This window comes from Cydia amplana, chromosome 3, assembly GCF_948474715.1.
Source record: "Cydia amplana chromosome 3, ilCydAmpl1.1, whole genome shotgun sequence".
Lineage (NCBI taxonomy): Eukaryota > Metazoa > Arthropoda > Insecta > Lepidoptera > Tortricidae > Cydia > Cydia amplana.
In genome coordinates this window covers 5159534-5186989 of record NC_086071.1, presented here as the reverse complement: position 1 = coordinate 5186989, position 27456 = coordinate 5159534, and the positions used below count along the sequence as shown (strand labels likewise).

Sequence of the window (27456 nt, the reverse complement as noted above, 5' to 3'; positions counted from 1 at the left end):
CCTACTACTAGTTTGTACCTTTGATATTGGACACATTGAAGCTACCTCCTTTGCCTCCAAGACCAACGCTATCGTACTATATTTTCTCGGCTAAAGGACTAAGCTCGTCGTTAATGTCATATTTCTATGGAATTACATGTATTTTTTTATATGCGGGTTTGAAAAGCACCACTCCCGCTTTTTTAGCTTAATCATCCTGGTGATATCTTACAGGCTGGACGGCACTAGTGTACGCGTGCAGCGGCGCGGGCGGCGGCGGCGCGGTGGAGTGCGCGCGCAAGCTGCTCGGCGCCGGCGCGAGGGTCGACGGTGCGCCGGCGCGGGGCGAGGACGTCTGCACGCTCACGCCTCTGCAGGTAACGTTACAGGCTGGTGGCTCTGTGCATGTGCAGTGGTGGAGCGCCCACAAGCTGCTCGGCGCCGGCATGAGGGTCGAAGCCGCGGGGCGAGGATGTCCACACGCTCTCTACTTTTTTCTCTCTCCTCTTAATTAAGCTCAGCTGGCCACAACAATAAACTGAATTCGGTATCGGATTATCTACTAGAATATTATAAATTTAACTGTGACAATATTGATAACATGACAGCACTAGGTAGGTAAAAAAAATCAGGTTTATTGCCATTTTCTTGCAACAAGACCGAAGTGATGTGATCCCATAAGTGTTCCGTGAACAAAGTTTTAGTAGTAGTAGTAGTAGTAAACTCTTTATTGTACAAAAAGACATATTAAAAATAACATACAATTAGTAAGAAGTACAAAGGCGAACTTATCCCTTTGAGGGATCTCTTCCAGTTAACCTTTGAGTAGATGAGAGGAGAAAGTGAAAGTTTTGTACGGAACACTAAAAAAAACACGTTTCATGTGGTTGTGGTATCGTGGTCGATGATGTAAGTAGGTACTTGATACTTTGCGCACCGGCATCAAAATGTACATATTATGTTGCAGGTGGCATGTGGTGCCGGTAACCAAGAGTTGGTGCAACTCCTGCTGTCCCACGGAGCGGACCCGTTCCTTTCCACGCAGCTGAATGACGCTTTGTGCTATAGTGCTGCAGCTCAGTATGGATGCTATAGGTATTGTTTTATGGTGTTTTGTTTTATATTTTACTATATTATGTAATTAATTACATAAAATTATTTTAGTATTATTTTGTATTATGATCATTAAAGTTGCTAATTCTCTAAAATTGGAGACCCGGAATAGTTAAATGGATAGGCCATTTAACTATTCCGGGTCTCCAATTTTTTTGATCTGAAAGCTAATACGGCCGGGCCTTTGGCTCTTCTATTCTTTTCGCAGGACGGATGGAATAGTCCTTCGGTATCTTGTTTCCCGTTTGCGGGCAACAAGTAAGCGAGCCGGATCCAACCCGCGGGCCGGCATTAACTAGGAATATGCGTACAATGCGTCCGTCAATTTATCTGGCGAACAAATTAAATACACGATGTAAACAGTCAGCAGCAGAGGTCGCTAAGCGGGCGATGTGTTCAAAATTATCTTGACGCGACGTCGCCGTTAAGAGAATAGGAGCGTGTCAAGATCATTTTGAACACCTCGCCCGCTTACAAACTTCTGCTGCTGGCTGTACACGACGGGAATTAGGCACAACAGATGTGTTTCCTCAGATCCGTCCTCAGATATTTAAAAATTGAATAATATGTGAACTGTTATATGTGTCCAGCGCCGTAGCGGTGTGCTGCACGCACGGTGCGCGCTCGTGCCTGCGCTCGTGCGTGCGCGGCGGCGGCGGCGGCGCGCGCGCCGGCGCCGTGCTGTCGCTGGAGGAGGTGCTGGCCGAGGGCGCGCCGCCCGCCGCGCGCCCCGCCTTCACCAAGCAGCAGCAGCGCGCGCTGCAGGACGCCATGTACTACGCGGCCGAGACCGACCACTTGGGTAGCTCGCCTTTACTATCCTAATATTTCGCTGACTAAGGGCCGGTTGCACCAACCACATTTGACAGACTGATCAACTTTTACTATGAAACTTTCCATACATAAAAATTTAGCGAACTCTTTAACGATACGAACAGTTTGGTGCAACCGACCCTAAATGTAAGGCCTACATGCCTGCCTGCATGTTAAACAAATTCAGGCGTATAGGAGCGGCCTTAGTGCATGCTGCTCAAATTACTCCTGACCCCGACGCCACGCTGCACGCCCCGCCGAACGCTCCGCTTCGAGCGTCCACTCAGGCCTTAAACTAAGGGCTCATTTAGACGGCGCGCGAACACGTACATACGATTTTAGTTACATTACGGACCATTGAGGTTACGTCGATTCAGCCCATCGATCAAATGACGCAATGTAATGAAACTCGCATGCGAGTTCTCGCACCGCGCACCGTCTAAATGAGCTCTAAGGAGAGCTCTGATGATTTGATGATGAAAGATGATTTTATTTTGATGCTGGAACTTTTCATATCTTTACTTTCTTGTTTTTAACATTTGCTTTTTATGTGTCACACAGATTTTTCTGTGATGGTCTACAGCTATAAGTGTAGAGAAATAAATAAGCTTACTAATTTCTCTAAGGTTGTAAACAACATTCTAAAAACAAAAGGTCTTCAATCTTTCAGATATTACGTTAGAACTGCGAGCCTTAGGCGTGCCCTGGTCTCTCCACGCGTGGACGTTGTCTTTGGCGGCCGCTGCGGAAGCTTCATTGGACCATGTCATAGACCAACTGCTGCAGGACTTTTTGCAGGTACTACCCTTTTATTTTTCTGTTTTTGGAGTCAGCATTATACACATTAAACAGTAGGTGTTTTACCAATGGCGACCAAGAAGTAAGTAGCTATAACTAGCGCTAAGTTATACCTAGGGGAAAACAGGATTAAACTCGTTCAGCGCTACCTGCCTCCTCTGAGGGCATTATCTGCCGCTCTATCGCTCAAATATTCAAGAGTGACAGAGAGATTCAAATTAAGAATTTCGTGTTTGCGGTAGGCCCTCTGCCCTAATACCTACGCATATCTAACAGCCGTGACAGTCTTTGCCAAACCATTCAATGGGGATAAAAGCGTAGGTAAAGCTCGACGCAGCTTAGATGCAATAGTGCTAATGGCAGGCGTGTCTCACTCCGCGATTTCGTCGCTTTGCTACAGGTAGCTAAAAGTACATCCGTTCGGCCCCAATTTTGGGGAAAGCCATAAGCCGCGCGTGGCGCTGTCGCCACCTAGCGGCCATATCTGTGCTGATCGTAACAGACGCGTTTTGTTAGAGAGTGAGTCTTCTGTAAGTACTTAGTACTATTATTTATTCTGTGCTAATGGTTAAGTTTCCGCTTACGTTTGTTCGAGTTCCCGGAATAAATCTTGTTTATAGTTTTCCAATAGTTGTTTAAGCTGTGACGGCTGCAATGCGCAGTGGGATAAAGTTGCCCAGATTTTTATAAATTATTGGTAACAACATTTAATTCTAATATTTTTACAGGTGTGTCCGTCGGACGATAGTCACTACAGCAAGCAGTTCATTTACGAGTGCCTACCATTGCTGTTCAACATTCTACGATACAGCAAGGTAAATAATAATTAGGTAGGTAATTGGTAAGTAATATTGGAATACATATACATAATCACGGAAAATTCGAAAAAGATTTACTTGGCCATATACTTAATTATTTTAAGGTTACAACTAAAAGCTTTAAATTTGATGACCGAATAATTTACAAACTCTAGTCAGTGTTGCTGCATATTTGAAAATAACTTTCAGATTCAAAATCAAAAATAATTAATCATTTAAGCGTGGTACCTAATCAAAGTCACAATTTCTTTAGAGTGTGACCTTTTCTAAACTTGACACAGTGGCAACGTTAACTGTAATAGCCAGTTTAAACTCTCGCGCGAGCCACGAGACGAGCCGCGAGCCGCGCCACGAGACGCGAGTCCACCGCTTACACTCGCGTTCGGCTTGTCATTCGGTTATAAACCTTATGCCGTGCCGTTAGTGTTTAAATTATATTAGCTCGACGAGCTTGCGAGCCACGAGACGAGCCGCGAGCCCACCGCTTACACTCACGTCTCGTGACGCGGCTCGCGGCTCGTCTCGTGGCTCGCGCGAGAGTTTAAGCTGGCTATAAATATCCTTGATTCTTTATCAACATTCGTTCGACACCGCCCTCAAGTCCATAAAAAAAAACATTCGTTCGGCTAGAAGGAGGGCACAGTGCTGTTGCTAGCGGACATCCTGTGCGCGTGCTACGGGTGGGAGCCGGTGCCGAGCGTGCTAGAGCCGCCGCCCGCGGCCGCGCCCACCCCCGCCCGCGTCGACCCCTCCTATGTCAACAACCCCTCGCTCGCCGACGTCACATTCAGGTAACATTGTGAACTATACTTATACCTGCTTATACCTAGGTATAGTTCAACTCAAACCTACCTATACCATAGAGAAATATGTATAGTAAGACAAGAGTGCTCACTCCATACATCAGTTCAGACTATTAATTTCAGTCTACATCCAGCATCGACTTGCGGAACTATCAGTACTGCTACTTGACAATAGATGTAGCACCGACCGGAAAGTCTTATCTCAACAGAATAAGACTTTCCGGTCGGTGCTACATCTATTGTCAAGTAGCAGTATACTGAGAGTTCCGGCTACTCGATGCTAGATGCTAATAGTATTTTTGGTACTAAACCTGTTGTATGGAGTGAGCACTCTATGTATTTTTTTCTCTATGCCTATACCTACTTATTAACATACGGCCTAAAAACGATTCAAATCTGTTTTATAATTAAAAAAGTGCACCAAGTTTTTTCTCCTTCCCATTAACATTTTTAATATTTAGACTACATGACTGCAATGGATTGGTTGACGAAAATGTAAGTATGGAAATTCAGGGACTTTTTTTTATTTCTCCTCTCAGGAAAGATAGAACTTGTGATTCTGAGTATAAATAACACTAGGCTCATTTAGACGGCGCGCGAACTCGTATACGATTTTAGTTACATTGCGGACCATTGAGGTTACATCAATTCAGCCGACCGATCAAATGACGCAATATAATTAAACTCGCATGCGAGTTCTCGCACCGTCTAAATGAGCCCTAACTGTGCTGGTATGGACAGCTTTCTCAATAATTATGGTGATGAACATAGATATTTACGTCACCCTAGGCCCCGCTACGCGAGGAGAAAATCTCACTTCCCGACCAAGGCAAGACGTAAAACTTTAGACAAACCACGGGCAGTAATTCGTAACGCCCCAGATCGCATATTTATGGACCTCACCTTCGGTTCGGGCCACAAACACCTGCGATCTGGAGCATTCACGAATTCACCTCCCTAAGTATGTAATGTACTATTTATTGTTCAGAGTGGAAGGTCGCCTGTTCTACGGGCACAAGATAGTGCTGGTGTCGGAGTCGGCGCGCCTGCGTGCGATGCTGGCGCCGCGCGCGCCCGGCGACGCGTCCGCCTCCGCGTCCGCGTCCGCGCCCGCGCCCGCCGCGCCGCCGCTTGTGCAGATCAACGATATACGATACGACATCTTCGAAGTTAGTTAACGCAAGAGTTGAAATTCCATTATCAACCTATAGATGGTCAAGCAAATCTTGTCAGTAGATAAAGGCGCGAAATTCAAATTTTCTATGGGACGATATACTTTCGCGCCTACATTTTTCAAATTTGCCGCTTTTTCTACTGACAAGATTTGCTTGACCCAGTATATCGTCTATTTGCTTCTATCCAGGCCGCCAGTGGTGCGCATGTAACTACCGCCACGAATATACCTAGGTACATAATACCAGTCCCTATAATACCTAAGTAGCCCTGAGGCCTGATTAGCCCAAATTATGGATATTTAGCTCGATGAGACACCAGAAAACGAATCAAAAACTTTTGAAATTGGATTAAGAAAACTTTATAAACAAAAAACAAAACAGTTATTAGGTACCTACCTACACGTACACTTTACAGATCTGATGTAGTTTTCAAACAAGCAATAACTATTATCGGTTGTCTTTAAACCATTAGGTATTATCCGTTATAATGGATTTTGATTTTTAAACATACCTACCCTAAATGGATCTATATCTGAATCCCTAGTCTTTTCTCCTATCTTTGCATTCCCTAATATTGTTTGTCATAATGATCAGTTGTCCTAACACTAAAAACCCTAATTTTGGTTTCCCTAATTATTGATTGCTTATCCTAATGTTATTAAGCATATTTTATTTTTGCGAGGCTCGCAGTTCTAACCCTAACCTAACCCACTTTGGTGGCAGCAAGTTCTAAAACCTAACCATTTTTCAGAACCTTACATTATGGAAAATAATTGTTATGACAATTGATAGTTATTAGGGCATGTGCCCATTAGGACAAACCAGTTGGGGCAAGTGACTTTAGGACAAACGTTGTTAGGGATTCAGAATGACACCCACCCTAAATACGGAGTAAAGTTAAACATACCTAAGCGTGTGAGATGTATTTGACAGCAAGTAATGAAGTACCTGTACTCGGGCGGCTGCGGCGGGCTGGAGATCCCCGACACGGACGTGCTGGAAGTGCTGGCCGCGGCGTCCTTCTTCCAGCTGCTGCCGCTGCAGCGGCACTGCGAGGCGCGCGCAGCCAAGTCCGTGGGGCTGCACAACCTTGTCTCCGTGTACATCCATGCCAAGGTACGTTACGTCACAAAGTATTATATGATCTGTGGTAATAATAAAGTCTGTTTAAGGGCCCTCCACACTCGTGCGCGAATCGCGGTGCGAAGCCGAGATTCACGTACATAGTCTGGAGGGGGCTTTAGTTTAGCCTACAAAAAAATTTTTGTTTTTCAGTTTCAATTTTAATTGGTGATTCAATTTTGGTCTTAAGTGATATTTTGGATTGGTCTCCACAAAAAACCAGCGACAAAATTACATATTTTGTATCAATACAAGTGTTTTAGTAGGTAAGCAATATTGTGAGCATCATTGCTATTGTTCTTTTTCTTTTATTGACCGTTCATTTATAACTTTTATTAGATAATCGATTCATGGCCATTCAGTTTTTCTTTTGAATATAAACGTCAATTTTGTATGAATGAGATTCTGTGACGAGTTGATGACCGTCATTGGGTTCAAACTCCAACTAAATCAAAATCCTAATCTCCGAGTCGTAATTAGATTCCTAAAAAAGTAAGAGAATGTTGCCACTGCAATAATTTGATTGTAAAATAGTAAATTCTTTTTATAAATAAACACGCTAAGATAATTTATTTATTGGTAATTTTACTCCTACGATTTAAAAAAAGTACTTTTATTTACTTATTTTTACATAAATACAAGACGCGTTAGTAAAAAGTGGAAACATTGTCTTACTTTTTTTGGAATCTAATTACGACTCGGAGTTTAGATCTGCCACTTTTTATGAAAACTGCTCATTCAATTTGATTAATTTCGAATTCCAGGTTTATGGAGCAACGCAGCTTCTAGAATACTGTCAAGGATTCCTGCTTCAGAACATGGTAGCTCTCCTAACGTATGACGACTCGGTGAAGAGACTGCTCTTCGGCAAACGACTGCCCGGCCACAACGTTCTGGGCGCTCTGCTCACTACCCTGCAAAAGAGAGTTGAGGCTAGGAAGAGTCAGGCTAAAAGCAGATAGCAACTGGCAACACTAGACAACGACAATAAATTTTATTATGATTTTTAAAATAAGATAATCGTTATTTTGTTCACAAGGCGGCAAAGTTGTTGTTTTGCTCCTCGTGCTTATATTGATACCCGAGCAAGAAAAATATTCCAAAATTTTAACTTCTAAAAGTAGAATCATGAGCGTCGCGAGGGTTTCAAGGCACGAGGGTTAAAAAAACTTACCTAACCGCGTAAAATACAACACTTTTCACCACACCAACGCGAGGAAAATACACTGAAACATTACAAATCAAATCCAAATTGACGCTATTACCTAAATATTTTATAATTCAAAATCATCAGCATCACTTTAAAGTCAATTCCACCAGCCAACTATATACAATATACTACTTTGCCACTCTTGTGGATTAAATGCAACTTTATTCTCATCAGTTTTAGAAGAATAGACCCTTTTCGGAGCTGGTGTGGTGAAAACTAATAATTATGTAAAATAGCATTTACGATGCTGTAAGTAAAGTAATATGCATTGACAGTAAATAGTACAACATAGTGTATTACACCCCTCTAATTTTTAAATCCGTATTTTTTTTCCTAAAACTTATCAACATTATAAGGCGTATTACTGCAATATTCTGCCGCCTGTGTGCAGCACTAGCACCCATAGTAAACCATAGAGTAACTTATACATACCGTGCCTTAAACTGTTTTTTTTTTGTTAAGTTTTCACAAAAAATAAAATATGACATTGATACATCAAGGCGGTTTGTTTACAAAGGGCCTACTACCGGGAAACCAGACAATCGAAACTCTGCTATCTGACTGTTTATCGCTCGAATATGCAAGAGTGATAGAGAGGTTAAATAACAAAATTTCGTCTCTCTCGTTGGCGGTAGACCCTCAGATTGTGATTAATTGTGGCAGTGGCGCCCCCTACTCAGAGTTTCGCATAATATTCCCTACTTATTTTCAAAATTAATGACATCTTAAAACTTAAATTTTACCTTGGTTCTTTTAGTTTTTGGTTTCGTTCGAAGTTTATCAAAAACACATGACTGTAACTGTAATCAGACTTGTAGATAAGTAGTTTATAAGGAACAAGTACCTACTATAAAACATAATTATAGGTATTATACATGACCTGAAAAATGTTTTAAATAAAAATATTCATCATAATACCTACAATATTAATATTTAACGCAATTTGTAAGTCTGTAATAAAAAGTGTAATTATTGTTGAAATAAAGCTTTACGTTTATATTAAGTTTTTATTCTAATCCAAAGCTTGAATGAAACATGCACATTTTTTACTATTTAACATATAGAAAACCAGCAGACCCTTATTGAGTTCCAGACAGAATTTACCAATTGGTATAATGACTTGGCCATCGCACGGCTGCATAATGACATAAGGATCATCGTCACCTATTAAAAATAATTCTAATTGAACATAACGCTAGCGCTAATTGCAGTTTGAGCATTACACATATATACGAGTACGGTACGAGTAAAGCATTATGTGCGATTGCCAAGTCATTATATCTGATCTTATTGATACGGTTTTAACACCCCCTGGCACTGATTAAAATAACCGACTTGGTTTCACATTACATCTCAAAACTTTTTTGTAGTAGAAGCGTTGCGAGACTTGCACCTTTTTACATGTAATGTTTTTGATAGGATCTCATCTCTTTTTGTAGGCAGTCCTCCTTTTCGAGTACTCATACCCATACTATGTATACACATATCATAACTAAACACATCTTCATTCATACTCACATCGTGCATCGTAGTGTACCTTTACCTACTATTTTTAGGAACTGCAACAGTAACTTTGTAATAGCATATATTTATATGGGATTACGAACTTACTTATGCAGTTCTTAGATCTTTAAAACGTGACTGATATTGCAATATTTCTAGGTTTTCTATGGCTTGATAAGCTGAAAACTACTTATGTTTAAAATTTGAAGCTTGTGAGTATGCTAGAAGTACCTTAGAATTATGATGATCGTGAGTGTGTCAGTGTCGAAAATAAGGAACTTTGACGTACAATAATTCTTAAACTACAAGCTCCGATTTAATGTTTTTGAGAATATATCTTAAGCATGTTAAGCCCTATATATTACTGAAAATTCAGGGTTCTAGCTTCAGCCAGCACAAAATTAGAGGACGTCGAAAATGGCCTGAATCGTTTCGAGAAAAGGATGGTACGGCCGTGTCTCTTTGTTTTGCTCGACTTGGCGGGGGCACTGCCGTGCCCCCAGATAACGGGAAGTTATTTCCCACTTTATTCTAATTTACGAAATATTTTTTATCTTTTTTTATCTTAGTAACATTTTGAATTTGAAAAACGGCAACACTTTTCTAATAGCCGCCATTTGTGACCATACGTCAAACTCAATGTCAGTTGTCGTAATTTTTTTTGCAATAACAACAGTTTTTTTAGTGTTTTGAGGTTAAATGCGAAAAAAATCTTGTAAGTGCATACACTGAATACTATCATAAACTAGACTTATTTTCCCTGTGTTTTGCTTGAAAAGAATTGTGATAACGATATGATTTAGCCAAGATTTTAAGGTTTTAGTAAGTGGGAAATTATTTCCCAGTGTTTGTTCTCCACCTAAATTTTAATTTGATTCCATATATAAAAATATATGCCCGTTTGTCTGTTATATACAAAAAAAACTGTGTCTTATTTTGTTTTCTTATTTCAAGTATTTTCTTTTATTTATTTCTTTGATTTTCTTTTTATTTATTTCTTCGATTTTCTTTTTATTTCTTTCTTTGATTTTCTTTTTGTTTCATTTATTTTATTTTTATTTATTTCTAGTAAAGAGAAATGGAATAATAATCTTTCATTTGTATTCCCAACTTCTTGTAATAAGATAATAAATAGATAATAACAATCTTTCGTTTTAGGCCTGCATGTTCATTTTTTTAACAAAATCATACTTGAATTCCAAGCAAAGCCGGGGGGAGCTATTAACTAGTAAAAAGTTCGTAACCGTATAGGACAATGGGAAACTATTTCTCACTTCATTCAACATTTTGCTATTCCGTAACGGATAACGGGAAATTATTTCCCACCGCAAAACCCCCCTTTCCCCCCACTTAATTTTTTAAATATTTTTTCGTAATCTACGCACCCAAATTACCTAAAAACCATTCTTAGTTTTCAAAAATCTCATAAAAAGTTTTCCGTTTGATTAAGGGTTAACTAAAGTCTATTTTTTTATTCGGTAGACTGAAATGACAGTTAATAGTATGAAATGACATTTCATGTCCATACTATTAACTGTCATTTCAGTCTACCGAATAAAAAAATAGACTAGCAACATTTTTACTCCAAACGCTGTCCAAACGTCAGAACGCCACACGTGTACTCACAGATAAATAATAAAATAATATCATGTGTATCATATATATATATATATATTATATATATATTATACAGATTATACTACTCTTTGGTATCATCATTGTATCATGGATACTTACTTTACTCTTTGATCTTGGGTAGTGTACTCTATGGTCCGTAATACACTACCGCACCACACCGCGACCTTGGTGTTACTTTTTGCCTTGGTGCACCGCGCCCATATAGAAACAGATATCTTTTTCTCGCTCTCACTTATGGGTGCGGCGCACTGTGATTTTGGTGCGGTGCGGTAGTGTATAATGGCTTTAAGTGTACTAGAGTTAGACCAAGAAAAGTCTGCAGCGATTTTGATAGCCCACGCAGTGCAAGTGTTATTTACACGTCATAAATTCATAGAAGTTTGACGTTTAAAATAACACTTGCACTGCGTGGGCTATCAAAATCGCTGCAGACTTTTCTCGGTTGGACTCTACCTACCGCCTACTGTCTATGGCAAACGTCAAAACCTTGCAGAAAATGGACTAAAAAAGTAATTCTACTATGTCTAATGTGTCTATGCCACTCACTCATCTCTCTCATGGTGTGATGTGATAATGAACGTCGTGCGTTTTCGATTTTATTAAAACATCGTGATCGTTGAAGACGTTGAAGACATAGTTTAAGTGGAACTAGTTCAGTGCAGTTCTAGGTTTTAATGTCGTGACAGTGAAAATGCAGTTCTATAAGGAGAGGATTTTAAATGCCGCACAATTAAAAAAACTCAGTGAACACAAATACTCGTGTACGAGTAGCAGTATTTTGGATGCATGGCTCCAGCCCTGGTGGTGCTGGTTGGTGTCGAAGACTCCGCTATGGCTAGCACCGAATCTCATTACAATATTAGGATTAATAGTTAATATCGTCACCACACTCATATTAATCTGGTAAGTGCGAGGAAGTTCTAGCGTCAAGCTTGCGGAACGACTTTCGTTTTTGCATTGGCCACTTTCTATTAACCTACTTAGGTCTTCATTTGGCACGTTAAGTGGTTTATTAGCGTGCCAATATCTTAGTTTCATTGATTTGAGCTTTCGATTATTGTTTACAAGGTGCCCGTGTGGTATCGTGTCCCTACGATTGGTCGGTTGTCTCGGACCATTCGTGATAAGATACACTTGAAGACAACGTCTCATGTGTCTGGCGTAATTGAATGTGGACATGAGTAATCAAGATATATGTCTTGGGGTATTATATTGATATAGGTAGCAAAAGTAATTAAGATTGATTCTATCAAATGTTTGACTTTAAAGGTTATGTCTAGGTGATACGAAAATATGCAAGAATAATGTGGTTTATTTACTAAAATAACAATTTTATGTCATAATAATTGCCCTGGTTAACTATTTCTAGTTGTTGATGAATATTTTGCTGTCTATCTAAGACATATATACTGGAATGTAGTAGATATGATTTGGATTGTTTGCAACATCATGGCTAATGCTTATATTATGTTACTGAGTAATGCAACTATAATTAGTGGCTCTGTGAGCTGTAGACCTTGTGAAACCCCATGGCTCTGCCATTTTGAAAACATTACAAAAAGTGAACCGACAATAAAAATGTATATAATTATCAAACATGCTTACAAAATGTCTCTAGAATCGGTTGAGAAATGAACCTATAGAGGAGAACATCCAGACATACGAAAGCTTTTTGTCCAAGCTGACACAGAGACCTTCGTGCTACTTGTTCCACTAAAGTTTATTAGTGTTTGTGCGAGTCGAGAGTAATTTGTGTAATAGCATTTTCTGTTCCTAAATTCACTTACAATATACCTACATATAAAATATACATATACAGTCGACTCTCGTTAATTCAAAACTCAAAGGACTTTTAAAATATTATGAATTATCGAGAGTTTGAAATATCAAATGGTTCGAAATTTTTGAGAGATCAAATATTGATTAACTGCTAATTTTTTTACAATATCAAAAAGTGCACTGTTCAATGCACATTGCTGAGACTGATCTGAAAATACTTTTGCAACATCACAAGTCTTGTCTTCCTACCTTACCTCCATTTTTACGATTAACTCCTTCTTTTCAGCAATCATCAAGCATTTATACTTTTTAGGACTCATAACTCATAACTAACACTAACTTTTAATCTGTACACATAACCAACGAAAGAGTGCAACGACGAACTTGAACTTGTCTCAAAATGTGCGGTTTATTATTACCTCTGTGAGGTCTGCAGTCTGATAACTTTGAATTGTAGAGTGTTTGACGACTATGAGTTCGAATTAACGCTTCGTTTTGTTAGTTAGCGTTGATTATTTTTGTTCGAATTACCAAGAGCTTAAAAATGTATTGATTTATTTCGAAATATAAAGAGATGTTCTAGGGAACGCGTGATAACTTCGAATTATAGAGAGGTTCGAATTATCGCAGGTTTGAATTAACAAGAGTCGACTGTACATATAAAATGCATATGACTATACAATATCTGGTATAAAGTAGATTATCTAATGATGGAAGCAGAAGATGGATTGTGGAACTCTTCAGTGGTTACTAGTAGATTCCTTAAGATTCGTTTTGACAAGTCCATTTCTTTGTGGGTATTAAACACATGGAGGACTGGGAACCCTCTTGGTGGGTTCTCTGTTTGTAGTCACATTTCTCTAAAAATCAGACAACGCTTCAATCTGCTACGAGCGTAGCACTACAAAAACATTGGCAGTGAATGTGTTGACTGTTGAGTACAGTTGGCAATAAATTAAGTGTTTTTAAAAATTGAAGTTTTTGCAGAAACTTGTTTCTCTTAGTAGAATTGATAGTGCTTGTGATCCTGAATATGTATAACCAAAAATGTCTTGTAATCCTAAAAACACATGAACTTACTAAAGGGTTATGACAAATGACTGATTTGTAAGAAGAGCATTGAAGTGTATTGCTCTCAGGCTTCCTAAGAATGTATTGTTAGTCAAAACAATTATTTACATTAACAAAAGAGTAAATAAGTGGTGGTGTCACAAGTGTTTGTTAGCATTGTTAATATATAAACAATTATTATGTTATGAAACAAATCATTTGGTTTTATACAAGTACTTTAAAGGGTAATTTAGTACAATATTGCAATTCCAATTAGACAAACTAAAATGTTGACTGTACATATGTAGTTTTAAAGAAAACTCATTGGTGTGACAGGTTTGAATACACAGTTCTTGGTTTTGAAACCGCATGCTTTACTGATTATATACGAACCATAATTTTTCCTTTGTTGTATATTGTTTATGTTATATTTTATTTTATCTACAAAAAGAAAAAAAATAATTATCATTGTGATTAATAGGCATCAAATCTGATTACTATTTAATCAGTCTTGGTTTTCTTTGTATATAGAATAAAGAAATCAGATCAGGATTATTGATTTCGCTAAAATAAGGTCTTAGATTAAAGAAAGGAAGGTAGGTTGTCTGGAAGAGATCGCTCTTTGACTGATAAGACCGCCTGATGGCTGCCTCTACATTTAACTCAATTGTTCTTTCTTTTCTTTTGTATCTTTTTACTGAGGTGTGCCAATAAAGAATATTCTATCTATCTATCTATTTATAACTTAGTGGTATGTGCTTGGGGTTAAAAACTAGATAAAGATAAAAGATAGGTAGTTTATTTCTAAAGTTGCCATTATTACAATGTGCCTATGAACATCAAATTAAGATACACCAGCACCAACCCTACCCCTCTGACCCAAGAAGATTTTAATCTCTCCTAAATTGTAGGAGGGCAAAGGGTAACCCAATATGGGACCAGGAAGATACTCGGGACACATATTTTCAAATCATCTTATAACTTAAAAAATTAGTATTTTATACAATCGTGATATAATGGAGAGCTTTTCAGTCGAGTACCGTGTTTAGGCAACGAAGCTTGCTGAGTTGCCTAAGGAAGGTACGAGATTGAAAAGCTTGATTATATCACTATTGTATAAAATACGAATTTTTTAAGTTATAAGATGATTGAATGAATATTATAAGACTAAACTGTATCGAAATGAATATTATACTTGACTAAACTGTATCGAAATGAATATTATAGTTGAGTTGGGGTCCCATAGTGGAAAAAGTATGCGATTTCACTTTGGTATACGAAGTCTTAATTCAAGCATTGCAGTCGACGAGTAGAAAAATACAATTTAAATTACTATAGAATTAAATCAAATGTACATTGTCTTGTTGCAGGTACAGCCCAGACGCGCGCACAGACCCGCCCCGGTGGGCGTGCCTGCTGTGCGCGGTCGGCGTGTTCGTCTACCAGAGCCTCGACGCCATCGACGGCAAGCAGGCGCGGCGCACGGGCAGCCAGTCGCCGCTGGGCGAGCTGTTCGACCACGGCTGCGACTCCATCTCCACGGTGTTCATCGCGCTCGGCGCCTGCACCGCCGTCAACTTGGGGGAATACCCCACGTGGATGTTCTTCCAGGTAACTTGTTCAATAGGCTACATGACTAATTTTTTTTTATGGTATCAATCGATCGGGTTTGTTTCTAGGATCAAATGTCTATATGGGACCCATTGCATTAAAGTAACACAAAAGTCAGAAATTGTAGTCAAAGTCCGACAGTCGCACTTCACTCGCGAAACGCCCTATACAAAACGGCCAGAGGCCGTGACGTCATCGCCCATCTTGTAGTATGGACAAAACAAGAAAATTGCGTTTTTGTCGGTGAAATATTGCGTTTATGTATATAGTTGCTATACAATATTTTTTTGGATGAAATGTAAGGAATCGAATGGTACCCTTATTTTTATCGTTTTTGGAAGTTAAAAAAAACTTAAATTTTGAAACTTTCAGGTCCTGTAATTTTGTAATTTTTCAATATTTTATTTTAATATCCACATTATTGTGATAAATTGCTCGTCTGCTATCTATTTTACTAGATTTTGTTATAAAATTCAACATGTGTCATCATCCCTATTATGTCTTCTTGTGAAGGAGTAGAACCATGGAAATAAAAGCATCGTTATAGTTATTTTCGATACAAGTGCGAAAAATAGGTAATTCGAAACGAGTGGCGATAAATTAAAACACGACCGAAGGGAGTGTTTTAAATCGACACGAGTTGCAAATTACCTATTCGCACGTGTATCGAACAACGTTTTACAGTACATATGGCACTTTAAAGTTTCGACATACGCACGAAAAGTGCTATTTTACGCACTAGTGCGGAAAAGTATGTACTGTAAAGTCATAAAAAGTATTGGATCTGTACTATTAACGTGACATATTTGTACATAGTAATTTGCATGTATTATAGTAATGTGTTGAGCGACATACTTTCATGACCAAATTCATGCTTAAATTTTCAAGTGTGTTTACTATAACGCGGCCTGAACTAATCTCGACTTTATTTCTCTTTTCATAAGATCGTAATTCGAACGGTTGCAAAGCCACGACCAGCCTGTTTAATTCATTTGCACATGACCTTTTACCTTTAGTCACCCACGTGGTGATTGCAATAACACTTGTTAAAACTTATGGACAAGTCCTTTAATAGTAGTTTATGTTGACTGCTACATAATGAAAGGCATGCTACATAATGGAGTGTGGGTTTAAGAAATGAACGAAGTGGGTTTTGATAGTTGGATCACACGAGTGTTCTAATGCCTAATTGCCAATATACACTGTTTGTGTGTAGATAACACACAAATAATTTAAGCTCGTAGTATTCGGGAACTACATGTTATGCTCGGCATTGCGGAATCATTGCTCTGTCTGTAACGTCTCCGAAATATTTTGATCGAACATTTTATTTCGTATAAAACGGCATCTCGACTCTTCTTCTTCCTCGCGTTATCCTGGCATTTTGCCACGGCTCATGGGAGCCTGGGGTCCGCTTGACAACTAATCCTAAGAATTGACGTAGGCTCTAGTTTTTACGAAAGCGACTGCCATCTGACCTTCCAACCCAGAGGGGAAACTAGGCCTTATAGAAAATTTCCGGCTAGAAAAGCCACAAATCGAGGAAAACTTTTCCCATACAATTTGTATGAAGATGAAAAGTTTTATTTTTCACATGCTATTTTTGTATGCCAATCGATTCCATTCCTATAGTTTCCTAGGGGTCATCTTACGGTAATGTACTAAAAAGCCACAAATTAATAACAACTTTCTCCATACATTTACTATGGAGAAAATGTGAAATTTTATTCACAATTTTCTACCTCGCCCATCAGTCCTACAGCAATGTCTTCATACAACAGTATTATGGTTCTTAAATGTAACAGGACTGATTGGCCAGATAGAAAACTGTGAATTAAATTTCACGTTTTCTCCATAGTAAATGTATGGAAAATGTTTTCCTCGATTTGTGGCTTTTCTAGCCGGAAATTTTTTTTGGTTCCATACAAGCTTTTGATCCTCAATAGGAATGGAATCGTCTGGCATAAAAAAAAAAGATTATCAAAAATGACCTTTTTCTCACATCCTGTATGTTTTTTTCCAAAATCTGTAACCAGCAATCTTCATCAATTTGAAATCGAGGGAAGGTCTCCTAAGACCAATTTCGCGTAGCTGTCCGGGATCTGATAGCTGCCCTCACTGACCCAAAAAGAAAATCCACCCTGTATATGCTGGTCGTAATTTGCGGTTTATGCTCTGTGTGTAGCCTTTTCATGCCATTTCTCCCTATTTCATGAGAGCGAAATATTGATGTTGAAGACATTAGTACGTTGAAATTGCTCTTTGTCTGTTTTTGCAGGGTGATTCTCTTGAAAGTAGCGGTAAGTAGGTAACGTTGTTTGCGCTTGACCTGTTGAACAACATAATCATCTTGCAGAAATTAGTAAGAACTCCTTGAACCTTTACACATTAGTCCCATTGACGCCATACACTAATATACAGTGTGGAAAGATAAGTCGGGCCCTGGAGGGAAACTACCTTAATCCTTAAGCTGGCTCATTTTACTTAAAGGAGACATTCCTTTATTTTTAAAAAGAAACAAAACTGCATTTAAAGATTTTCTAAAACTCGCTTGCCTCGCCCGGGACTCGAACCAACTAAAATTGAAAAAAAAAAAAAATACCTATTTTATTATACTTATTTCCCTATTTTATTATATTTTATTATATTTCTTCCTACTCTTAGAAGCTAGGGCAAGCTATATCTCATTTGCACAAAATATCAGTGTATTTCAAGACAGTCTAGCAAGTATAATCGTTACACAATAGAGCGCTTTTGGAAATTTCTCAGCGGCTTGCTGCCAAGTGCCAAGCACAGATGCCAGTGCCGCGGTATAAACGGCACCAACCAGCATCTTAACTCAAAAAACATAACACATTCCGACATGTAAAAACACGGGTGTTAGCTCAATGTTAGCAACCGCGCTCATAAAATTCTAAACTGACAGCAACACTCTTCAGTCTTCACTGACCTTTTGTGAACCTTATATGTACAATATTTTTAATAAGTACTACTACAGTAATATATTATTTCACTTTCATGACAGCCCGAGAGCATTTGTGCTGCCACGCTGCACAGTGCACACAGGGTGGCCAGATGGATTGGACGGATCTAAAAATTTATTAAAGATGCTTCAATAATTAGATTTAATAAAAAATGTGTTTACCTAAACCACGTTTAGTAGAAAATATATGTCCCCGCACTAATAGACGAACCTAAGAAAAACTTCTACATCAAATAAAAAACTGCTTGGTATTATCACTGTGCTTCGAAAACTTGCCTGGCTGGCCGCCAAATGTATTAGTCAGTGTTTGGTTTTTACCAAAACCGGAATTACCTATTTATATGGCGGTTGTTATGGCCTAGATTACGCAGGTAAATTAGATAATGAAGCTTATTCGACATAATCGTCACACAGGTAAGAAGATACTGAGCAATAAAGTCCGTTTTAGTTTATTTTCGTAGGAAATTTGATTTTTATGATGATGTTGCCACATTATAAAATCAAAAAAGCAAGAGTGGTAACGCCATCCATCTGCATGTTTTTGCAATTAAAACCGCTCTCTTACTTTACTCACGACCTTAGTCGTTCTTGGAGTCCAAAGATTTAAGAAAAGGAACTTGACATATTTCCAAGAAAAATTATAGGTCATAGAATAAGAATAATATTATGTAATACCATTCTGTAGTACCTATGTCGGCGGCCGATCTTAAGATCAGGCAGATCGTAATGTTCCTGTGTAATTTTTTGACGATAGTGACATTAAACCAATATACGAGTATAGGTAGGATAGGTTCGTTAGGTTGCTTTAGATGCCCGAAGGGCAAACTGCCCAGATATAAGAGCCCCGCGTAGCGGGGCTCCGTCGACTCAGGGACGGGTCAAAGATTTTCACGTTTCACGATATGCCTGATCTTACGATCGGCCGCCGACACCTATACGACATGTATTGTATTATTTCTCCAATATGCTCGGAAATGTTCACCTTATTGTAGCAAAAATAGTACAGGAAGTTCAACGTTATTGTCAAACTTTAATTTAAAAAAATCAAACTATCGCTGTCCTGTTCTAGCGGACGGGAATGAAAAAAACACTACAGTAATAACTTATTACTGTAGTGTTTTTTACATTTTAAAAATAAAAAACGCTAACAGCCAATTATTAAAGCCGCGAGCCGCGTCTACACGACCCGATCAGCTATCATTTCAAGCTATAGGATAGAGTGAGATAGTAAGATAAACGACCTTATTTGTCTCGTTCTTACAAGACCGTTGTGCTCGTGTATGATCGCGCGAATACTGCTTAATAAAATAAAAGATTATTTTTATATTTTTTTAAGGATCTCATCCGTGTACATAAAGTTTATATAGTTTGTCAAAGGACTTTCTCATTTCAAACATAGACAGAGAGAATCATACTATCTTTGTCTTACACTAGTACTAGTACCCAAAAGAAAAGGATGGGTATAGTTTTCCTGGTTCTTACTGACTGACAAATTGGTTTGACCAACTATATTGCACAATTATATTGAATGAACGAATATTGAATGGTACTGAATGGCAGAATAACTTTGTGCCCTTAACTATTAAAAATTAATTTTAGAGGGAAATTGTTTTTGACATTTTTGATGTGAAGGTTCGATTTGAGTCATGCTTGATGCTTAAATAATTATTATTTTACCTTATTTCCTCGCATGTTTGGAGAAAAGCACTATATATGCCTCGGCAGGAATAGCAATTCGTGGATTCATCTTCTTTGTCGGACTCCGCTTCGCGTCGTCCGACAAAATCGAAACTCATCCACGGATTGCCCTTTCCCGGCCTCTGCAATAATGTACTATTAATAAATGATAATTATGATTATTCCAGTGCTTCTGCGCAATGACGTTGTTCTACTGCGCGCACTGGCAGGCGTACGTGACGGGCACGCTGCGTATGGGCCGCGTCGACGTCACGGAGGCGCAGTACTCCATCATCGCCATCCACCTCGTGTCCGCCACGCTCGGCGCCCGCTTCTGGTCCACGCAGGTAATGTAACATCTTTGATCTAACGTCACTCGCGCGTCGGCCACGGAACACAGGCTAGACGCTGACGCCGGCAGGCCGACCTTAGCGTCGAGCGTGCGTTCCGTGGCCCTCGGATTACACCTGTTCTTGAATGTTGGTAAAGTGGCCAGCTTGTGGTGTCACAAAAAATGGTGTATTCGGGTCAAAAGCACTTGAAAAATTTGGGTAATTTCGTAAATCACTCATAGGTAATTACTATCATAATGAAGTCTGTTTTACCCGTTACCTATTGCCCGAATTCAGCTGACATTAACAAGCCTTACCTGGCAATAAAATTAAGATGAAATGAAATGACATTTGATAGGCGAAATTGTTGCGATATTAAGAGTTGAAAAATATTATGACACCACTCGCTGAATCTTAAGTCTGAACCGATAGAAAGTTTGAAATCGATAAGCAAATATGATGTATTTACGTAGGTCAGGAATAACATAGTTTTGACCCTACTTTTGCATTTTTATTCCTAACCAGAATGAATGAGCTTCAAGCATGCTCGAATTCACTTTAACCTATTTTCACAACGTGTATTTATATTGATGTTTAAAAAAATGAGAGACGACCTAATAAAGGTAATTTTATTTGTTAATTCTATTCAAGCATTCTATCGGTTCAGGGTCCGGACTAAACCTTATATGCGAATTTAGATAACTGTCTAACAAGTAACTAAGACGTCTCGAAGCATCTTTAGTAGAGTCAAATTCTCAACATGAAACATCGAACAACCACGTTCATTATCTTTTTTCTTTCCATTTTGCATCGAACTTTGTTCCTTCGTGTTAGACATTTACATACTCCAAAATCTAACGTTAGATTTGTCAAAACTCCCATTTGAGTTCCATTTTGTAAACACGTAGAATACACAGAGTTAGGTAACGTGTGTGTCTCACTTGTCACCAAGATGATTCGGGATGTCCATTTTAAGTGTTTCAAATGTGTCTAATTTATATTGTTGCTGGATGTAACTTTACATTTAACTTTTTCAAAAATATCATAACAATAATGACTACATATTTAAAGTTCCATTAAAAAACATAATTGAACATTATCTTTTCTAAAAAAATCCTTGAAATAAACTAAATGCCGTGAAATAAAATCATGAAAAGTCATAGTTGCTACTATTATACAGACGAGACGAGACTAAAGGGTATAGCAATATAAGTCTTGAGGGTATCGTCCGTAGTCCGTGTATATGGCAGTAGACAAAGTGGAAAGTTTGCTAAATCTGACAATCGTAATGTTACATGGTATAATAATATACTCCGCCTGGTACTCTCTTCCGACTTGACCTTGACCACGTGACTGACACAAGCCTACGTCATCACGCGACAGCGCTATATGATAATATGCGATAGCGCTATATAAAGTGGCAATGTTATTGTGACGTAGGCTTGTGTCACTCTGGGAAGAGAAGACCATGTTTTATTAGACTATGGTAATGTTACATCTGGCAAATATTTTTTAGGAATAAAAATTCGGACGTTAATAGGTACTGTCAATCTCACATAGATTGATTGTCATCACTAGATTTTGATTTTGTGAAATGTCCTTGTTTTTGTTTCAAAAAAAATCTTAATCATTTATAATCTAATAATATACTTGGTACAAAGTGTGTATCGAAAATGTTAACTTATAATACATATCCAAAATAGGGTTAATTTAAAAATACCCACATGAGATCAGTTAATATACACAATTCAGCACGATAGTCGTACCTACTCTGTCAGACTAAGAATATATTATCGTAAGTAGTTACTATCTTAAATTAATATGTGTATATGTATAAAGTAATATTAACTGACTGCATAGGAAAAGTGTTTTATGAAAAGTTAGGCAACACTTTGAAGTAATTTATAGATCCTAATTAGATAGTCAGACAGCTAAAAGATTTTTTTTAGGTAACACAATCGATAGGTATATAAATAAAGGTGATATGTAACATTTCACACAGAAACTGCTACAGTACCGGCTAACAATACATTATTAATATACATTAGGTATCTCTCTCTGACATCCGTGACATGACTCCGTAATTGATATAAAATAGATTGAAATCATCTTAAAATTGATGTGTAAGCAAGGATCAACATACTTTTTTTTTAATATCCCTAAAATAACATTCTTACCCATTGGGTGAAAAGATTTAAAAAAATCTAAACAAGTAATTATTATAACAATGTATTATTAACCGAGAATTAATGTTCAATGTTAGAAATGTATATTTCCAGAATATTCCTGATCCAAAAAGCATTACATTTTTGTATGAAATCATAAGCTTAAGATAACATAAGAATAAGCATAAGCTTTGTAAACCAACGGTAAAGCGGCGTTTATTTTATAAGAGATATGTGCCTCACTGCCTAGTCACATCTGGAAACCGTTTCTCAAAAGCTTGTAACTTGTAATACAAGTGGAAGTCCCTTTCTTACAAAAGCTGTCAAAAAGTGACATCCGCTTGTATTACAAGTAACAAGCTTTTGAGCTTCGGTATTTTAGGTCTCAGAACATTGAGGTTTTGTTAAAGGAACCCTCCAAGTTAGGTCAAAAGCCAACATTGTCTGTGATTTTCCAAGTGGTAGAACAACATCTTCCGTATGTATGAAAGTGGATCATTTAGAGCCTATACGAAATGAATCCCATGGAACGTACGTTTCATGAGATCGCGTTTAGACTAAAGACGTAAAGACTAAGGCTCGGATACCGGTACAATTTTTGAACTGTTAAGCTCGCCTATAAGTTTTTTATTTCAGCAATTCAGATCAAATCAGTAAATAAACATGTTAATTTAGTTAAGATTTTTTTTAGTGCGCGTTTTCAAAAAAAGTTTGCAGTAAATTCGAAATATGCCGGTTCCGAGCCTCGGTTCTTACAAAGTTAAAATGCCTACCGTTCACGCGCCAAGTCCCAGAAATCGTAGCTTCGTTTCAAATTCGAGACATTCGAGGAAGCATCCTAATAAGGGTCGTTCGCACCAGACCGACCGTCTGTGAGTTTTAAAACGTTCGGTAACTTTTATTGTACCTATTACAGTAAGTAGGTATTACAGACTAATGCACTATGAAATTCATTAAAAGCATACAGACTATAATAAGAAATTACCTACAACTAGTACAAAACAATTGTAATCTCTGACGGCATTGATCTGTGATTGTGGTTGGTGCAACTGCCCGTAAGACTTGGTGCGTGAACTGTGGATACTCGCGCGCGGGGTCGCTGTGAGCGGGTGAGGTGACGTGTCACTCGAGAGACGGTGTGGTGGTGCAGATCGGGGGCGGCGTGGAGCTGCGGTACAGCCTGGCGCTGTGCGCGGTGGCGGGCGTGGCGCTCACGCTGGCCGCGCTCGCCGCCGCCATCCTGCGCGGCGGCGTCGGCAAGAACGGCTCCACCGTCGCTGTGAGCATACTCTACTGTCTACTCCGGACCCGGCACGGAGATACATGACGTCACGCTGAGGCCAGACGCATACATTGGACTTGGACTACTTATAGTAAAACTTGTACTTTTGATTTGATATGATTATACATAATCCCGTCAGGTAAACAGACGGTCTGACGTACATTCGTAATAGATGGACTCTCTTATGTGTATCACATACGGTAAGCAGACTATATATCGCATAAAAATACGGTTTACAAGCAAGCTTACAAAAATACGACTGTGAATGACACTTGTAGACTGACGAACTAGCTTAGCAAAATAAGTATTTACTTACGGGCTGACATACAGATGGATAAATTAAGGACACTCAAGAACACATTTGGACGGATAAACTCGCGTTGAAATAGATGGACTTGCATATGGACGAGTGAATTTAATTACGGACGAACTAACGTATGGGTAACAGCGCTCACAGACACTGACGAACAAAATAGACCGACATACGGACATACCGGATGCATGGATCTTACGGACAGGCAACTAACAATTATGGAAAGGCGGCAGTGGCGGCGCGTCCATAAAAGCCGACTCCCACCGGCTTGCCTATTTTTGAACGTTTGAGCAGAGTTGTAAAGGAAATATGTAAGTCAAATTAGCCCCGGCTTGCCTATGGATATGTTTGACGCGCTGCCACTGAAAGGCGGACACACGTACAGATATCGGACGAGTGGATTCAATTACGGATGAACTAACGGACGGACAGCAGCACTCACGAACACTATGAATAGACAAATTCGCATGGTTTATAGACGGACGGAGATAATACGAGTAATGTGGTTCCTGTAAAGTCATGTATCTCCCACGCCACCAATCAGAACTAAGGTCGAGAATGCGTTGGGTTTAATTTATTTCCTTAAATACTTATTTAATTAACATAGCGTATTAATACTCAATTGGTAGCTAGGCAGGATAGTTAGGTACGTTAGTTTGTTAAAATATTGACGCTTACACACCAAATAAAGTAACGGCAACGTTTAGTAACAACCTAGTTTTATGCTGAGGCATAGTGAATAGTAATTATTTCTTACTAAAACATTTTTCGTGTGTAAACGGCATCTTAGGAATCGCTTATTTTATTTGTCGATTAAGATTATAGTTCATCGCTTCTTATCATGTGGGTTTTTTTAATAGCATGTCCCGTTCATTTAGTCCAACAGTTGGTTTATTAGCGCTCCTGTTATTTTGATTTTTAACATGAGCAAGTATAATATACTTAAAGGGAAAATTCAAATGTCGGTTGTTGAAATTAATCCTGTTTGTTATTAATGATAAGGTACAATTTGAATTTTCACTATAGCAGGCTAGCCTGTACATTTTATTCAAACGAAAAGTAGTGCCTTTAGTCCATAGCCATTTTCTTTTGAATAGAAGTATGTTTTGAAACGTGACAAAATCTGTTTTTTTTTTAATCAAACTAAACGTACCTATGTGCTTCGGAATCTTACCGAATCGGATACATGACCGAACTGCGTCTGTATCATCATCATCAGTTTTGTCACGAGTCAAAAGTAGTGGCATGCCTGAGTACCTACTCATTATATGTAGGTTTTGGTATTCAAATGTCATGTGTTAGTTATTTATATAATACTTACGCGTCGTCGGTTTTGATCTCACCTTTCTTGTGTTGTGGGTCTTCACTCATTGAGAACACATGGATTAACTGTAACTGAAAACTGTGGTAAAGTCTAGGAATTTGATTTTTGTAACGCTTGGTACCTTGTCACAATGACAATCAATATGAAAGCTGGTAGAGATCTCATATAATTGTTATTTGTTACTGTCTGTACTTACTTGTGTCGGTCCACAAGTAAGTACACAAGTAAGTAGTACCTATGTGACTTAATTATAATATTGACAACGGTTTTACAATATCTATAGTGTCATTAGAATGTTGACTAGATTGTTTTCATTAGTCACCAAGGTGCTAACGATACACGGATATCAATGCACTTTGCTACTGCACTTATCATGTGGTAACATTTTATTTGGTCTACCATTTGAATTCCCATAGGTAATTATTTAGTATTCCCCCCGAAGGAAGTACATTTTTCCTGAAATATATGTGAAGTGAACTTCGATTGTGTCAGCATATTTGGCCTTAAATGTACGAATTTGGCGTTAAAAAATTATTCACAAAATAAAATCCTAACTTAATTTTTAAAGCTCAATCCGTTACACATGAATCATTTGAATCCTCTCTCCACCTCTTTTGATATACAGTACAACAAAAATCTTATTGTGTTGTGATTGGTCGCAACCAATGCTGATAACAGACAAGCATGACGTAATCTTGTGATTGGTCGCCTATACACATCAGTGCCGTGTGCGCTGACTATCATTCTTTACAAAAGTGAATCATTTGAATTTCATTCCCTCTCTGACAGCGTACCGTTTCCCAATGGCAGTAGTTGAGTAGACAATAAGATGACGTTTTATCATGTGATTGGTCGACGCAGATCCCGTATACATCGGCGCCGTGCGCGCTGATAGTCACCAGCGCGTGTTTCTTGGCGCAGCTCAACCTTGTGCTGGGCTTCGGTGCCACCTTCCGCGTGAGGGGCGCGGGGAAAAACGGATCCACCGTCGCTGTAAGGGTCAGGGATGCGAGGGGTTGCGGTGTAAATATGTAAAGAAATCAATACAAATTATTGATAATTTTATTGAGAAAAGGGACATTAATTAAACTAATTTAACGGTATCCGACGCGCGGGTACCGAGAACCGATGCTCAGCACTGTCAGTGAAGAACTAGGCTTTCGAAACATGTTGCGCGAGTAACTAAAAATACATGAGATAAATAGTAAAACTTGCTTATTAGAAAACTACGGCTACATTCGGGCATACAGCACGGTGAAGTAACATATATAATTTGCTATCACCTTTTCTACCTGTTAATTACACAAAACTTTTTCAAATAAATAAATACCTACAAGATTAAACCATGGTCACCTATTTTTGACCTAGGCATATGCTGCGGCTCGCAGATATTTAATAAAGAATAAGGACGTCATTTAATTTACATAAATAAATAAAAGACGCAGTCGTTGAACGACGAATAAATTATTCAGAACTATAAATTAAATTAATGATTACGGGGTATTTTTTCAACCGCTCGCTAAACTCGCTATAAAATATATTTTGTATTGTTTTCTTTATCCACAAGTGCTTAAAATGAATACGATGGGAATTGTATAAGTTTCCTAGCTAGTTAAGTAATATAGCAGTTCAAACCCGCAAAATCACAATTCACGTCTTCCCGGTGGCAGTAAAAAACCCTTCATTAAAAAATTACTTCCATCGAGGTGCAAGGTTTGCTTTAACCTTGCCGTGATCGCGAGAGAAGCAAGCGATAATGTAATCTGGGTGCTTGGGTAGTTAACATCCTGTATACAGTATAAGATGTATACGTATTTATGGAGGCCAGTAGCCCGCGTGGTTTCGGTGCAATGCAATCCTTGTACATACCAATCCCTGTACAAAAAACATGTAAAATATACTGGGAAAAGTCATGGAGGGCGAAAATGTAGCAAATGTAATGTAGCGCAAAGGGGTTTTTGTGAATTT

The 27456-nt window shown here is 38.5% G+C and overlaps 2 protein-coding genes across 6 annotated transcripts in view; both read left to right on the top strand.

Moving 5' to 3' along the window:
* The window catches only part of LOC134662411 (ankyrin repeat and BTB/POZ domain-containing protein 2), a 33764-nt gene extending 26159 nt beyond the window's left edge, over window positions 1-7605 (top strand). Inside the window, exons 17-25 of the mRNA XM_063518625.1 lie at window positions 214-356; window positions 947-1074; window positions 1683-1894; window positions 2576-2703; window positions 3432-3518; window positions 4152-4312; window positions 5313-5493; window positions 6433-6615; window positions 7386-7605. Coding sequence (XP_063374695.1) covers window positions 214-356; window positions 947-1074; window positions 1683-1894; window positions 2576-2703; window positions 3432-3518; window positions 4152-4312; window positions 5313-5493; window positions 6433-6615; window positions 7386-7583 — 1421 coding nt within the window. The 3' untranslated portion in view covers window positions 7584-7605. The remainder of the gene's footprint in view (window positions 1-213; window positions 357-946; window positions 1075-1682; window positions 1895-2575; window positions 2704-3431; window positions 3519-4151; window positions 4313-5312; window positions 5494-6432; window positions 6616-7385) is intronic.
* A 3908-nt stretch (window positions 7606-11513) lies between these two features.
* The window catches only part of LOC134662434 (cholinephosphotransferase 1), a 30992-nt gene continuing 15049 nt past the window's right edge, over window positions 11514-27456 (top strand). Inside the window, exons 1-4 of one of the 5 annotated variants that reach the window (XM_063518656.1) lie at window positions 11514-11875; window positions 15172-15412; window positions 20261-20419; window positions 26350-26481. In XM_063518656.1, the coding sequence (XP_063374726.1) occupies window positions 11664-11875; window positions 15172-15412; window positions 20261-20419; window positions 26350-26481 (744 nt within the window). In that variant the 5' untranslated portion in view covers window positions 11514-11663. Of the gene's footprint in view, window positions 11876-15171; window positions 15413-20260; window positions 20420-23719; window positions 23849-26349; window positions 26482-27456 lie in introns of all 5 variants that reach the window. The other 4 variants (XM_063518657.1, XM_063518659.1, XM_063518658.1 and 1 more) reach the window with 4 other exon arrangements.